This window comes from Eremothecium sinecaudum, chromosome VII, assembly GCF_001548555.1.
Source record: "Eremothecium sinecaudum strain ATCC 58844 chromosome VII, complete sequence".
Classification (NCBI taxonomy): domain Eukaryota; kingdom Fungi; phylum Ascomycota; class Saccharomycetes; order Saccharomycetales; family Saccharomycetaceae; genus Eremothecium; species Eremothecium sinecaudum.
In genome coordinates, this window is record NC_030898.1 from 399,686 (window position 1) to 413,784 (window position 14,099).

The 14,099-nt window shown below is 38.2% G+C and overlaps 4 protein-coding genes across 4 annotated transcripts; 2 read left to right on the forward strand and 2 right to left on the reverse strand.

Moving 5' to 3' along the window:
* Nucleotides 1–17: 17 nt before the first annotated feature.
* Nucleotides 18–6,593, forward strand: BRR2 (ATP-dependent RNA helicase BRR2; the record flags this gene model as incomplete). The annotated part of the gene is made up of 1 exon (XM_018133642.1): nucleotides 18–6,593. The coding sequence occupies one exon, from the start codon at nucleotides 18–20 to the stop codon at nucleotides 6,591–6,593; it is 6,576 nt and encodes a 2,191-aa protein (XP_017989195.1).
* Nucleotides 6,594–6,693: 100 nt separating this feature from the next.
* Nucleotides 6,694–9,015, reverse strand: RAD3 (TFIIH/NER complex ATP-dependent 5'-3' DNA helicase subunit RAD3; the record flags this gene model as incomplete). The annotated part of the gene is made up of 1 exon (XM_018133641.1): nucleotides 6,694–9,015. One exon carries the CDS (start codon nucleotides 9,013–9,015, stop codon nucleotides 6,694–6,696), a length of 2,322 nt encoding a protein of 773 aa, XP_017989196.1.
* Nucleotides 9,016–9,231: 216 nt separating this feature from the next.
* Nucleotides 9,232–9,915, reverse strand: ADK2 (adenylate kinase ADK2; the record flags this gene model as incomplete). The annotated part of the gene is made up of 1 exon (XM_018133640.1): nucleotides 9,232–9,915. One exon carries the CDS (start codon nucleotides 9,913–9,915, stop codon nucleotides 9,232–9,234), a length of 684 nt encoding a protein of 227 aa, XP_017989197.1.
* A 458-nt stretch (nucleotides 9,916–10,373) lies between these two features.
* Nucleotides 10,374–14,006, forward strand: MSH6 (mismatch repair ATPase MSH6; the record flags this gene model as incomplete). The annotated part of the gene is made up of 1 exon (XM_018133639.1): nucleotides 10,374–14,006. The coding sequence occupies one exon, from the start codon at nucleotides 10,374–10,376 to the stop codon at nucleotides 14,004–14,006; it is 3,633 nt and encodes a 1,210-aa protein (XP_017989198.1).
* Nucleotides 14,007–14,099: the final 93 nt, after the last annotated feature.

The following is a 14,099-nucleotide window of genomic DNA, read 5'->3' on the forward strand; positions in this document are numbered from 1 at the left end:
ACTTCATTTCGTAAAATATGATTATTAAATATAACCTTCAAATTATTGAGAGATGCCCTGTAGTACTTAGTATAACGATCTTTACTTCTACCCTCACAGCGTTGGAGGATATTACTCGAACGATAATGTCCGATAAACAAGATAATGAACGTATTAAGAAGATCAGAGAGATCTACAGGTACGATGAAATATCGAATAAGGTGCTAAAAGCAGATAAGAGATTGCAAGAGAATAGAACAGATCCACTAAAAGATGCTCAGTTATCGCAACCATCTTCTATGGCAGGAAAGATATCAGTGAAAGATATGGGTACGGTTATATCTAGAGAATTTACGGAAGATGATAAACAGGTTGCCAGCCGAAATGTTGCTAGGATAGAGGCAAGAAAGACAGCAGCAAATCTAAAGAAACGTAAAACAGGTAAAAATACAATTTTGACCGATGAATTAGAACTATTGAACTATTATCCGACTACCGATGCAACTAAAGAAGTATACGAACAAATAGTTCAGTTAGTTACAAATTTTTTGGGAAGCGACCTTCCTCATAGTGTCATAGTGAGTGCCGCGGACCTAATTCTGCAAACCTTGAAAGAGAACGAGGAGGGTTCAGATTACAACATGACAACTAAAAAGCGACAGATAGAGGATGATCTCGATATGAAGGTTGAAGACGGTGTTTTTCGTGATTTAGTTGCTTTGAGCAAGAAGATACACGATTATGGGCGTTCTAAGCAGAGCAATGAAGATGACGCTATTGCGATCGCCGATTCTAGTGACCAAGAAGAAGAAGAGGAAGAACCGAATCCTTTACTTGCTCAGATAGCTGATGATGAACAAGAAGTGGAACAAGACTTTGAACAAGATGAAAATTTGGCAGCAGAAGTTAAGGCTCCGGATGCTGAGATGACAGAAAATAATGAAATCATTGAATTTAAAGACGTTAAATCTAATAACGGAGAGGAGCAAATTTCCATTTCCAGTGTCAACGAACATTATATTCAAAATAAACTTACAGCAGAGTTACAGGAAAGCGACTCGACTATAAAACAACTAACACTTAGGGTAGTTGAGCTAATAAGCGAGGAAACAGACAATGACCAGTTACGCAGCTCACTCAGTAGGGCTTTGGGAGAGAATAGCGGACATTTGGTAGACTTTTTCGTTAAAAATAGATTACAATTGCTCTGGGGTGTGAGACTTTCTCGCGCATCTGACGACGTTAAGGAAGATTTATTAGAGCAGTTAAATAAAGAAGGACATTCTGTGCTTGTCGAGCAATATAAACATAGCAGTGCCCAAAATAAACGTAAGCGGGGGGAGGATGATGAAAATGTGCCACACTCTAGCAGACAACATAAGAAGGTAAAAAACAGCAGCAAATTGCAGCTGGTTGACCTGGATTCTATTTCATTTGACCAGGGCTCAAAGTTATTGACAGCAACAAAGATATCTTTACCAGAGGAATCTTACAAAAAAGTAAAGCCCACCTACGAAGAAATCCATATTCCTGCACCGTCCAAACCAGCAGATAACTTCACTTTGCTTACATTTGATAGACTACCAAAATGGGCACAGAGTTGTTTCATTACTTCTGAGGCAAAAACCTTTAATCGTATTCAATCGGAGGTTTATCCTATCGCATTCGAAAGAGATAGTAACATGCTACTTTGTGCACCTACCGGTGCAGGTAAAACAAATGTTGCTATGTTAACAATACTGCGGACTATGTCCAAATATTACAACGAAGAAACAAGATCTTTTAAGACATCAAAGTTTAAAATTGTATACATTGCTCCTCTTAAGGCACTAGTGCAGGAGCAGGTAAGGGAATTCCAGAGGAGGTTACAGCAATATGGTATCAAAGTTGCGGAATTAACTGGTGATTCTAACCTAACAAAGCAACAAATTATGGACACTCAGATTCTTGTATCAACACCAGAAAAATGGGACGTTATAACGAGGAATGATGCAAATAAATCATATACGAAACTTGTACGTCTGATAATAATTGATGAAGTCCATTTGTTGCATGATGATAGAGGCCCTGTCATTGAGAGCATTGTTGCAAGAACATTACGAGGTAAGTATATGGATAATATCCCTAGAATAATTGCTTTATCAGCCACCTTGCCGAATTTTAACGACGTTGCAGACTTTTTAAATGTTCCAGAAGAAGGTTTATTTTACTTTGACGCTACTTATAGACCATGCCCACTTGCACAACAATTCTGTGGCATAACGGAAAGTAATGCTGTAAAAAGGATTAATGGCTTGAACCAAGCATGTTATGATAAAGTTTTAGAAGCTGTTAGTGAGAATAATCAGGTTATTGTATTTGTACATTCACGTAAGGATACAGCGAGGACTGCAAAATGGTTGAAAGAAAAGGCGACAGAGGAAGACACATTAGGAAAATTTGTATTATCAGACATCAGCTCCAAGGAAATTTTAAACAGGGAATCTGATAATATATCTGATAAAAATTTACGAGACTTAATCCAGCAGGGTTTTGGAATTCATCATGCCGGCCTGCCAAAGAATGATAGATCTTTATCCGAAGATTTGTTTGCAGATGGTCTAATAAAAGTTCTTGTATCAACCGCAACACTAGCCTGGGGTGTTAACCTTCCAGCACACACTGTGATAATAAAAGGAACCGATGTTTATTCACCGGAAAAGGGCAAGTGGATGTCATTGTCTCCTCAGGACGTTTTACAAATGTTGGGTAGAGCTGGTAGACCTAGATATGACGTTAATGGTGAGGGTATTATTATCACAAATCAACAAGATATACATTACTATCTTGCTGTCCTAAATCAACAATTACCAATAGAGTCACAGTTGATAAGTAAATTACCGGATAACCTGAACGCGGAGATTGTTCTTGGAGACATCAAGTGTCGAGCCGATGTTGTTGATTGGTTACAGTATACCTATTTATACATGAGAATGAGAAAGTCTCCTGAACTTTACAAAGTAATCCGAGAACCTAATTCTAATGATCCAAAGTTGTTAACTTATAGAGAAATTTTGGCACACTCTGCACTCACGATTCTTCACGATAATAATTTAATAGTGTATGATGCAGATTCTGGTATTATTTCTTCCACTGCCTTAGGTAGAATTGCATCACATTTTTACATCAAATATGCTTCAGTTGCCATGTACAATCAACAGCTGAATATGCACATTGATCAGATAGAAATATTTAGGATATTTGCATCTTCTGACGAGTTCAAATACGTTACCACACGGCAGGAGGAAAAGAACGAAATTACAAATCTATTAGAAAGAGCTCCTATACCAATAAAAGAATCGCCTGACGACCCGTTAGCCAAGATCAATGTTTTATTACAAGCATATATATCCAGGTTAAGGTTGGATGGTTTTGCATTGAATTCTGATATGATATATATCACACAGAATGCAGGACGTTTATTTAGAGCGTTATTTGAAATTTCTTTAAGAAAAGGATGGCCAAGGTTAACACGGGCTTTACTTAATATGTGCAAGTCTATTGATAATAGAATGTGGTTAACTAACTCTCCGCTAAGGCAATTTAAGAATTGTCCAGTTGATGTTATAAAACGTATGGAAGCATCTGCATTACCATGGAATGAATACTTAGATCTCAAGTCTCCAGCAGAAGTTGCGCAGGCAATAAGGTCGGAAAAGTATGGCAAAGTTACTTACGACTTGCTCCACAGGTTTCCGAAAATGCAGATCGAATGCTCAATCCAGCCGATAACTAGAACTTTACTAAAATTTAGTGTTGGAGTAATACCGCAATGGATTTGGGACCAAAAGGTTCATAGTTATGCTGAACCGTTTTTATTGACTGTTGAAGACACTAACGGGGAAAAGGTCCTATACACCGATATAGTTACCATCACTCGAGATTATTTGAATGAAGAATGCTTAATAGATTTTACTATACAAATTGACGCTTTTCCAAGGTCACAGCTCCCTCCAAACATTTTTATATCTCTATCATCTATGAAATGGCTATATTGTGATTATAAAATCCCAGTTATATTGGATGGAGTTCATCTACCACGGAAATTCCCACCCCCTACAAAGCTCAATGATGATGAATTACTCTCTACCAGTGAGCTTGAAGAAAAGGATTTCATTGCGGCCTTACAGTTCGACACTTTTAACAAATTTCAATCCCAAGTGTTTCATTCGCTATATAATGGGGATGAAAATGTATTTATTGGTGCTTGCAAAGGAGCAGGTAAAACAGTTATGGCAGAAATAGCGCTAATGAATCATTGGAGAAGTGGCAAAGGTCGTGCTATATACATTTCTCCTTCCCAGGGTAAGATTGATATCCTTGTTAAACACTGGAGAAAGAAATACTCTGATATAGCAGGGTTTAAAAATATCAACAAGTTTGGACGTGAGCTAAGTGCCAATATAAGAATACTTGCTGAATCACATTTGGTATTAGCCACTCCTGCACAATTTGACTTGATATCTCGCAAATGGAAGCGAAGGAAAAATATTCAAACTCTACAGCTAATGATTCTTGACGATGTTCATACCATTAGTAATGGATATGATGGGGCTATTTATGAGAATATTATAGCAAGAATGTTGTTTATTAGAGGACAGTTAGACACGGGCTTAAGATTAATTGGATTGTCCACCTCGTTAGCAAATGGTCGTGACTTTGGTGAATGGCTTGGTGCTAAAAAGTCTGGTATCTTCAACTTTTCCTCTCAGGAAAGAACTTCAGCACTCCAAATACAGATACAGTCATATGCTAGCAATAATAAAGGTCTCTTGCCATCTATGATCACATCTGCATCCAATTACACACTTCTAGCTACGTCTAATAATTCAAAGGTGCTTGTTTTTGTGCCAAGTAGGCAAGATTGCTTTAACTTTGGGATCTCATATATCAAATTTGCATCTCAGAGTGATTTCTCACTTTTGTCAGCTGTTGATACATCTGTACAAGAATATCTGGATCAATTAACGGATAACAACCTAAAAGAGCCCTTGAGACATGGAATAGGCTTTTTATATAGGGGGATTTCAGATGTTGACAAATCAATTATAGAAAACCTCTATATGACAAAGCAAATCAAAATGATAGTTGTTTCAAGGGACTACTGTGAATTGGCACCATTTGCAGACACGGTTTTAATTGCGAGTACTAGTTATTATGAAGCGAAAGAGCATAGGTATGTGAATTATCCCGTCATTGATATTTTAGAGATGACTGGACTCGCTAAGGGTTCTGGAGAAAACCCTGGAAAGGCCATTCTTATGACTGATGACAATGCCAAGGAATACTATAAGAAATTCCTTGGTGAATCCCTTCCTACTGAAAGTTTCATGCCATATTATTTGCATGATGGAATTGCCAATGATATTTCAACAGCGATAGTTGAAAGTAAGCAGGATTGTATTGATTGGATAACTTACTCCTACTTTTATCGTCGTATTCATTCGAATCCTAGTTTTTATGGTGTTAAGGATACTTCGGCTATTGGAATTTCTGCATATCTGACTGAATTGGTAGAGGAAACGTTGAACGACCTTGCTGAGATAAAAATGGTTGAGATGAGAACAACTAATGAAAATCAAAATGCTGATGATCCTGAGATTTCAGAAATTATCATACCACTCAATAATTGTATGATCGCTTCACAGCATGGCATTTCATTCCAAACTATGCATATCTTTGTCGACTCTCTGTCTAAATCAACGAAACTTAAGTCTTTATTGGAAATACTGGCTTCTGCTGTTGAATTTGAGGACATTGCTCTTAGACAAGACGATAAAGCGCTTCTGTTGAGACTCCATAGCCAGCTACCATTTAAATTCTCTGGCGGTGAGTTGCCAGAATCGTGCTCTTTCAAAGTCTTCGTTCTTTTGCAAGCTTACTTTACCCGTTTACAACTACCAACAGATTTAAAGCAGGACCTTGATGAGATATTGATGAAAGCTATGCCGTTAATCAATGGTATTGTAGATATCCTTTCCGGAGAAGGTATGCTGAATGTAACTACAGCGATGGACATATCCCAAATGCTAGTGCAGGGATGTTGGGATACGGACAGTCCTCTAAAACAGATACCATTCTTTGATAGTCAGATATTAGAAAAGTGTTCTGCAAACAATGTTGAAACCGTGTATGATATAATGGCATTGGAAGAAGAAGAGCAAGAGAAAATTCTTATACTACCAGCGAAGCAATTGAATCAAGTTGCCAATTTTGTTAACAACTACCCTAATATTGAACTTAAATATTCCATTAATTTATCATCTCCAATCTCAGTCAATGAAACGAAAACTATAAACGTCACTATACTTAGAGATGAGGAACCTGAATCTTTAAATGTTGTTTCAGAGAGATTTCCAGGGCAAAAGCTGGAAAACTGGTGGCTTTTTGTTGGTGAAGTTTCCACTAGACAATTGTATTCTATAAGAAGGATTGTACTAGGTAAGGAATCACAGACTTTTAATCTTGAGTTCTCGTTATCAGAGCCTGGTTCTCACAAACTGTCAATATGGTGTGTCTGTGACTCTTATTTAGACGCAGATAAAGAGGTGTCGTTTGAACTTGAAGTAAAGTGATTTTATAATTTACAGGCTCAGCCAAATTAAAATTTCTAGACTTCAATAAAATATTTATATTTTTTAAATTATGTACTCTATCTGTAATATATTATTTTATTTATGCATCCTTCATTTCAACATCTTCGTTTTTATCTTCAACCATTGCTAGTTGCTGATTCTTCTTCTTTTGCTCCTCTTGGTATGCCAATAGTTGCTTGATATTCCATAATGAAACATTTTCTTGATCTTTAGGGTCAGTTGCTTGCGCCATCGTACGCAAGAATTGCTTTGTATTTGCAATTGCCATATCGGTTGACAAGTTTAAATCAGCATCAGACAATCCCTGCGCAATCCATTTCGGCAACTGGTTCTTTTTCCTCGAGAATCGACGATCAGCCAACACCATAACACCATAATCATCTTTACCTCTAAGAACTCTACCTAGACATTGAGCAGCGTGCCTCATGGCATCAAAGGATAAGAAGTCGTTTTCTCTTATTTGATAGGTCTCTCGAAGGAATTCCAGTCTTGCCTTTAGAATACGAGATTCGGTATACTGAAAAGGTATACCAATCATCAATACAGTCCTTCCATAGTGATGGTCAAAATCAATACCTTCAGAAATCTTACCACGAGCAACAGACATCAAGATTGCACCCCGACCATTAGAACATGCTTTTCTGTACGTTTCCAACGCCAGAGAGGTTTCCTGTGCATCTGGAGTTTCCACAAGAATCAACTTGTACTTCCAGACCTCATCCAAAATACCCATTGTTTGCCATGTTGATATAATAGATTCCATATATAGATATGAGGGGAAGAACACTACCATTCCATCCGGTGTGATTTTCGCAAACTCCACTAATAAGGAACCATAGTTACGTACAATCGACGGATCGTTTCTGATTTCAAATCTTGAAGAAATAGCAACCTGATCTGATCCTTTTGTAACAATAATAGGTAAAAACGACTTCTGAGCTAACGTCATGGAATATGACTTTTGTATAACAGTCTCAAAGTTCAACATTTTGGGGTACATGTCAAGTGGAGAAATGGTACCGGATGTTATAATCACAGAGGAAAACATTTCAAAAACTGACTTTATCGCAATAGATCCATCTAAACATGCAAATCTCATGATCGGATTTGGAACTGCAGCATTCTCTATTTCATAGGGCTCAATAATTAACAAAAATCCATCTTCGTATGTAGAAATAAGAGTTGCAAACGTTGCAATGTCTTTCAATGCAGAAAATTCTTCAATTTCAGTTATCTCTAGAGTCCTCACTAGTAGCGAAAGTCTTTCAGCGCAAAACCTCAGAGGCTTTCTTTCAATGAATGTCAATTGTTTTAAATGCTGTAGAAAGGAATTCGGAGTTTCTGAGACAACATGGAGAATCTTCATTCTGGTTTTCAAGTACTCAATAAATCTCTTTAAGAATGAAACAAAATGCTCAGCTCTCCTTATATTACCAGGTACAGCTTCCCGAAGAACATCCTTTGACAATACAGGGTTCTCCACAAGAGGGTCTTCTTCTTCATTTAATATATCAGTAAGCTGTAACCCTTGCACTAGCTTCTGATATTCATCTTGAAGTTTCTGAGTATCAACTCGACGAACCTCTTCAATTTTCTTACTGAGTGTGCTAGCTCCTCGAGTCGCCTTTTTTAGCATATCCTTCGTTAAATCCAAAGACAAAGACTCAATACAGACATTATCTATATTGTGCGCTTCGTCAAATATCACTATAGAGTCCTTTTGCAATTCTTTCGACACTCTAACCTTAATTTTTGGGTCCAACAAGTAGTGATACGAATAAATGATAATATTACACATCGAAATCATACGACGTACCGTAAAGTACGGGCAAATAGTCTTATCCTCGCAGACTTTTAGTAGCTTCTCAAATGAATAAACACCCAAGGGTAGATAGTCCTGCACTTCAAAATTATACATGTTTTCATGGTATTCACATAATTCAACGTTCGCCTCTGGGTCACGCTGCTTCCGTTCCCGAGCTTGACCATTTGTCATACGACGACATTTCTCATCCACAACAGCTCCTTTCCTCTCCTTACTAACTCTAGGGTTCAAACAGAGATTCTTTCTACTCGTTAAACCCAATCCTCTGAACTCCTCTTGATAACCTAGTTCTTTAGACCTATAATCCATAAGTGATTCCAATTCTACCAATGCTTTCTCAATCTCCGACATAGTACGAGAACAATAGATAATCTTTCGATGCTCTGGATAGTGCATCTGGTATGCAATCGTCAATGACAATAAAGAGACAGTTTTACCTGTCCCAGAAGGCATTTCCAGAATACTATTCCCTCCAATATCTAGAGTCTTCTTAATATCACACATATACTGATATTGCTCAGGATAAATCTTTGGATAGGGGAATAAGATAGGAAGATCATCGATAAAGAATTTCATAGTGTAATGGAGTTCCTTAGCGGTCTTCTTTTTGTATAGTTGCGCTTAAATTATAGCATCAGTTACATGAAGTTGGGCTCTAAATTTCAAGTGAAATTCTAGATATATATTAGTAAAGTAACAATAATACACTTATTGGTAAGAAATACATAAGAGGTAGCTATTTTATACGTTTAATGAGTATATATGGAACTATTGGGGTATATTAGACATGAACTAGGTTGCAAGCTCTTTCTCCACAAGTTTTTCCAACAATGGATAGGTTATATCGGAGGTTTCCCCACTAACTACACGTAGAATACCTTTTTGCTCATAGAACTCCCTTAAAGGAGTTATAGTCTTGCTATATTCATTTAATCTGTTCTGAACGACCTCTATGGTATCATCAGAGCGCTTGGTGAGGGGTTCACCGGTAATATCGTCGATTCCAGGCGTTTTTGGCGGATTATAGTCTAAATTATATACTCTGCCACTCGCAAGGTGGATATATCTGGAAGAAATACGCTTCAGAATCACAGCTTGAGGGACATCAATTTCGACAACAAGGTTAAGGCTTGAATTATATTTTACTAGTTCATTGTCGAGCGACAGAGCTTGCCCGATGGTTCGTGGAAATCCGTCCAACAGCCAAGAAGTTTCGCCACTTAGGAGAGAATTGACTTTTAGATGGTCCATAATTACACTAGTTATCATATTATCGGGCAATAACAGACCCTTGGAGATGAATGATGATGCCTGAATCCCTAGAGGGCTTTTTATAGCGATTTCGCGACGTAGAAGGTCACCAGAAGAAACATAATTGATATGAGGCATGCGCTTGAGCAGCCTGCTACTCAATGTGCCCTTTCCAGCGCCTGGGTAACTTAGTAGCAGTAGACGTAGAGGTTTTTGGGAGCTCATTGTAGAGTTGGTGGGTGTGATGTTTGTGAAGTTCCGGATCTAATTTTTTGTATTATATTTATGTTTCATGGACCTATGGAAGCTCAGCCGATGGTTGCATAACATATGGATACTAATAGCAACTAACCCGGCTTTATTTATTAACCCTTTATGAGTGTTTACACTATTTGATCGGAATTAGTTCCATTGCTGAGTACAGTAGCGGAATAAAACGATAAGCATACATAACTCAGAGATTTAAGAACCGGTAACTTAGTAATAACCATTCAGGATATCATGAATGGCGTTTAAACTAAATGTAATATACTAATGTCTATCTTACAATTATTCATGTTGTTTCGCGTAATATATATTTGCTCATCGAGAAACGCGTTCAACAATTTTGAAATTTCTACCTTTATAATAACAAACTTGAAATAAGTAAAAGGACAAGTTAATAACCACATATATTCTCCAGGATGCCGCCATCTACTCCTAAATCAGCGAGGACGACAACTGGATGTCTTTCATCAGGCAAAAAAAGGTTAAAACAGGCTACTTTAACGTCGTTTTTTAAGAAGGCTAGTGCTAGTGGAACCCCGAATTCGACTGTTAAAGCTGGAAAAGAGCCATTTGCATCGTCTAATTGTGGTACTCCTACTAAAGCCAATGAATTGAAGCTATTTATTGGCGATGAAGATAGTGTGAATGATACAACGTACGTGACGGCCAATGACGGTGACATCTCAATGGACCTATCCCTTCCTAGGGAGACTACCTCGGCTCAGACTCAGGAATCTTCTGAAGAAAAGGATGGTAGTAATGTTTCCACTGTTTTGGATAGTGATGATACCTGTAGGAAATCCAAACGTATAAAGTCTTACGCAGAGGACAGTGGCGACGAAGACGAGATACCTCTTGGTAAGCGTCGTAAAGCTAAAAAGCGGTCAGCTGCTGACAGCGATGACGATGATGACGATATTTATGTCCCAGATAAACTTGATAGCCCCGAGGACGACTTTGTTGGTATACTTGATGATGATGAAAACGTAGATATTTTGCAATTGGGTTCGAAAACGCAATCGACGACACTAGGAAAGAACCGTCCTGCAGCCCGTACTACTAAAGTACAGTCCAGCGTTGGCTCTGGGGGAGCGATTAAACGTCTAAAGAGCGAGAGCCCTGTTAAGCATAAGAAGTTCGCGAAAGTCAACGAGGAAAGATATCAATGGTTGGTTGATGAGCGAGATGAAGATGGACGCAGTCCTTCCGATCCTGACTACAATCCTCGCACATTATTTATTCCGGATTCAGCTTGGGCCTCTTTTACTGCATTTGAGAGACAATATTGGGAAATTAAGTCCAAGATGTGGGACTGTATTATTTTCTTTAAAAAAGGTAAGTTCTTTGAATTGTATGAAAAAGATGCACGTCTAGCAAACCAGTTATTTGATCTTAAGATTGTGGGAGGAGGCAGGGCCAACATGCAGTTGGCTGGTATCCCAGAAATGTCTTTTGATTACTGGGCCAGTCAGTTTATTCAGCACGGGTACAAAGTAGGAAAAGTTGATCAACGCGAGTCAATGCTAGCCAAAGAGATGAGGGAAGGAAACAAAGGTATAGTGAAGAGAGAACTTGAACTGGTGTTGACATCTGGTACTTTGACTGATATTGGCATGTTGAAGAGTGATATGGCAACTTATTGTTTGGCGGTACGGGAAGAACCAATTGATTTCTATACTGTGGAAGAAGGTGGAGATCCGTTGCCTGCTTCTCAGCAGATGGGAAGGCTATTTGGTGTGGCTTTCGTCGATACAGCCACCGGTCACATCAATGTGTTGGAGTTTCAAGATGATTTAGAGTGTTCGCAGCTAGATACTCTTATGGCTCAAGTGAAGCCAAAGGAAGTGATTATTGAGAAGAGAAACCTATCTGCCATCGCGCAGAAAATCGTGAAGTTCAACTCTCAACCAGATAGTATATTCAATAACCGCTCTTCAGAAGAGTTTTATGACTTTGAGAAGACATTTGATGAACTAACAACTCATGACTATTTTCCTAGCATGGAAGAGTGGCCACCAGTGCTTACCAGATATTATGAAGAAGGCAAAAAGGTAGGATTTCATGCATTTGGAGGACTACTATCATATTTGCAGTGGCTGAAGCTCGACCAGTCACTAATTAGCATGGGGCAGGTAAGCGAATACAGCCCGGCACGGTCCCAGGTGTCATTGATGCTAGACGGTGTCACTCTTCAAAATTTAGAGATATTTGCTAATTCTTTTGATGGTACTGATAAGGGTACGTTATTTAAGTTATTAAATCGTGCTTTAACTCCAATGGGCAAAAGAGCAATGAGGAATTGGGTAATGCATCCTCTGTTGCAAAAGGAGCAAATTGAGTCAAGATTTGATTCCGTAGATCTGCTTCTGAATAATATGAACTTGAGGTCTAAAATAGAATCTGCTTTTACCGGTCTACCTGATTTGGAGAGACAATTGGCACGTATTCATTCTAGCTCGCTTAAAATTAAAGACTTCGACAAAGTAATTAGCGGTTTTGAAAGGCTAAGTGAGTTAATAGAGGACTTAAGCAAAGAGGAATTAGTGGGATCTTTGGCTGCTTTTGTTAATACAATACCTGTCTCTTTATCCCAAGATATTGAAGCATGGACACAGGTTTATGATCGTCGGCGAGCTATTGAAGAGGGGTGTATTATTCTCAATAAAGGCATTGAACCTGAATTTGACGACTCGATTCACAAATTGGATTGCCTAGAGGAGGAATTGAATACAGTGTTACAAGAGTATAAGAAACAATTCAAATGCTCATCGATTAAATACAAAGACAGCGGCAAGGAGCTTTATACTATTGAGATGCCTATTTCTGTATGTGGTAAAGTTCCTTCAAATTGGACACAAATGGGCTCTAACAAGTCAACTAAGAGGTATTATTCTCCTGAAGTAAAAGCGTTAGCCAGATCTGTAGCAGAAGCTAGAGAATTACACAAGGTTATTGAAGAGAGCTTAAAGAGTAGGTTGTACGAAAAGTTTTTCGCTAAATACAATACTACCTGGCTTCCTACTATAAAAGCAGTTGCAGACATAGATTGTATCCTTTCTCTTGCTCTCACATCTGAATCATTAGGGTTCCCAGCTTGCAGACCAAAATTCTTCGATGAAATTGATGAACTAACGGGCGAAATGCTGAATGGCTTTGTTTCGTTTAAAGAATTAAGGCATCCATGCTTTAACATGGGTTCTAACACCGCTGTTGATTTTATACCAAATGATATTGAGTTGGGTCGTAACACCGCTCAGATAGGGTTATTAACAGGTGCTAATGCGGCCGGGAAATCCACCGTACTTAGAATGACCTGTGTAGCAGTCATTCTTGCTCAGTTAGGTTGTTATGTGCCTTGCGAATCTGCAGAATTAACACCTATAGATCGCATTATGACTAGACTGGGTGCCAATGATAACATTATACAGGGGAAGTCTACTTTCTTTGTTGAATTGAGTGAAACTAAAAGGATATTGGATATGGCAACAAATAGGTCACTACTTGTCTTAGATGAACTGGGAAGAGGTGGCTCCTCGAGTGATGGATTTGCCATTGCGGAAGGAGTTTTGCACCATATTGCTACCCATATCCAAAGTTTAGGGTTCTTCGCTACCCACTATGGTGGACTAGGTAAATCATTTGAACACCATCCAATGGTTAAACCCTTAAAAATGACAATTCTAGTTGATGATGAGTCAAGGAAAGTAACTTTCCTTTATAAGTTGGCAGACGGACAAAGTGAGGGTTCGTTTGGTATGCATGTGGCCTCCATGTGTGGTATCCCAATTGAAGTTGTGGATAATGCGGAAAAAGCTGCTGACGACTTTGAACACACATCTAGACTATTAAAAGAACGCAAAATGTATCTGAAGGATACGCACCTCATCCCATTGGGATTACAAAGTGATATAGTTAGATTATGTTTTGGGGATGGGTTGAAGAATAACTCAAAAGGGACAGGGGAAGATGTCAAGAACTATACTTCAAATATTAAATCTAAAGTTCTTTCTACCATGATATCGATTATAGATGGATTAAATGAAGAGTAGTAGTTATGTTTTGATATTAATATTACATATTTTATTTTAGGAACATTTTATACAGAAATCCAGGAATTAAGAGATTTGAGTTATTTTTGCTCT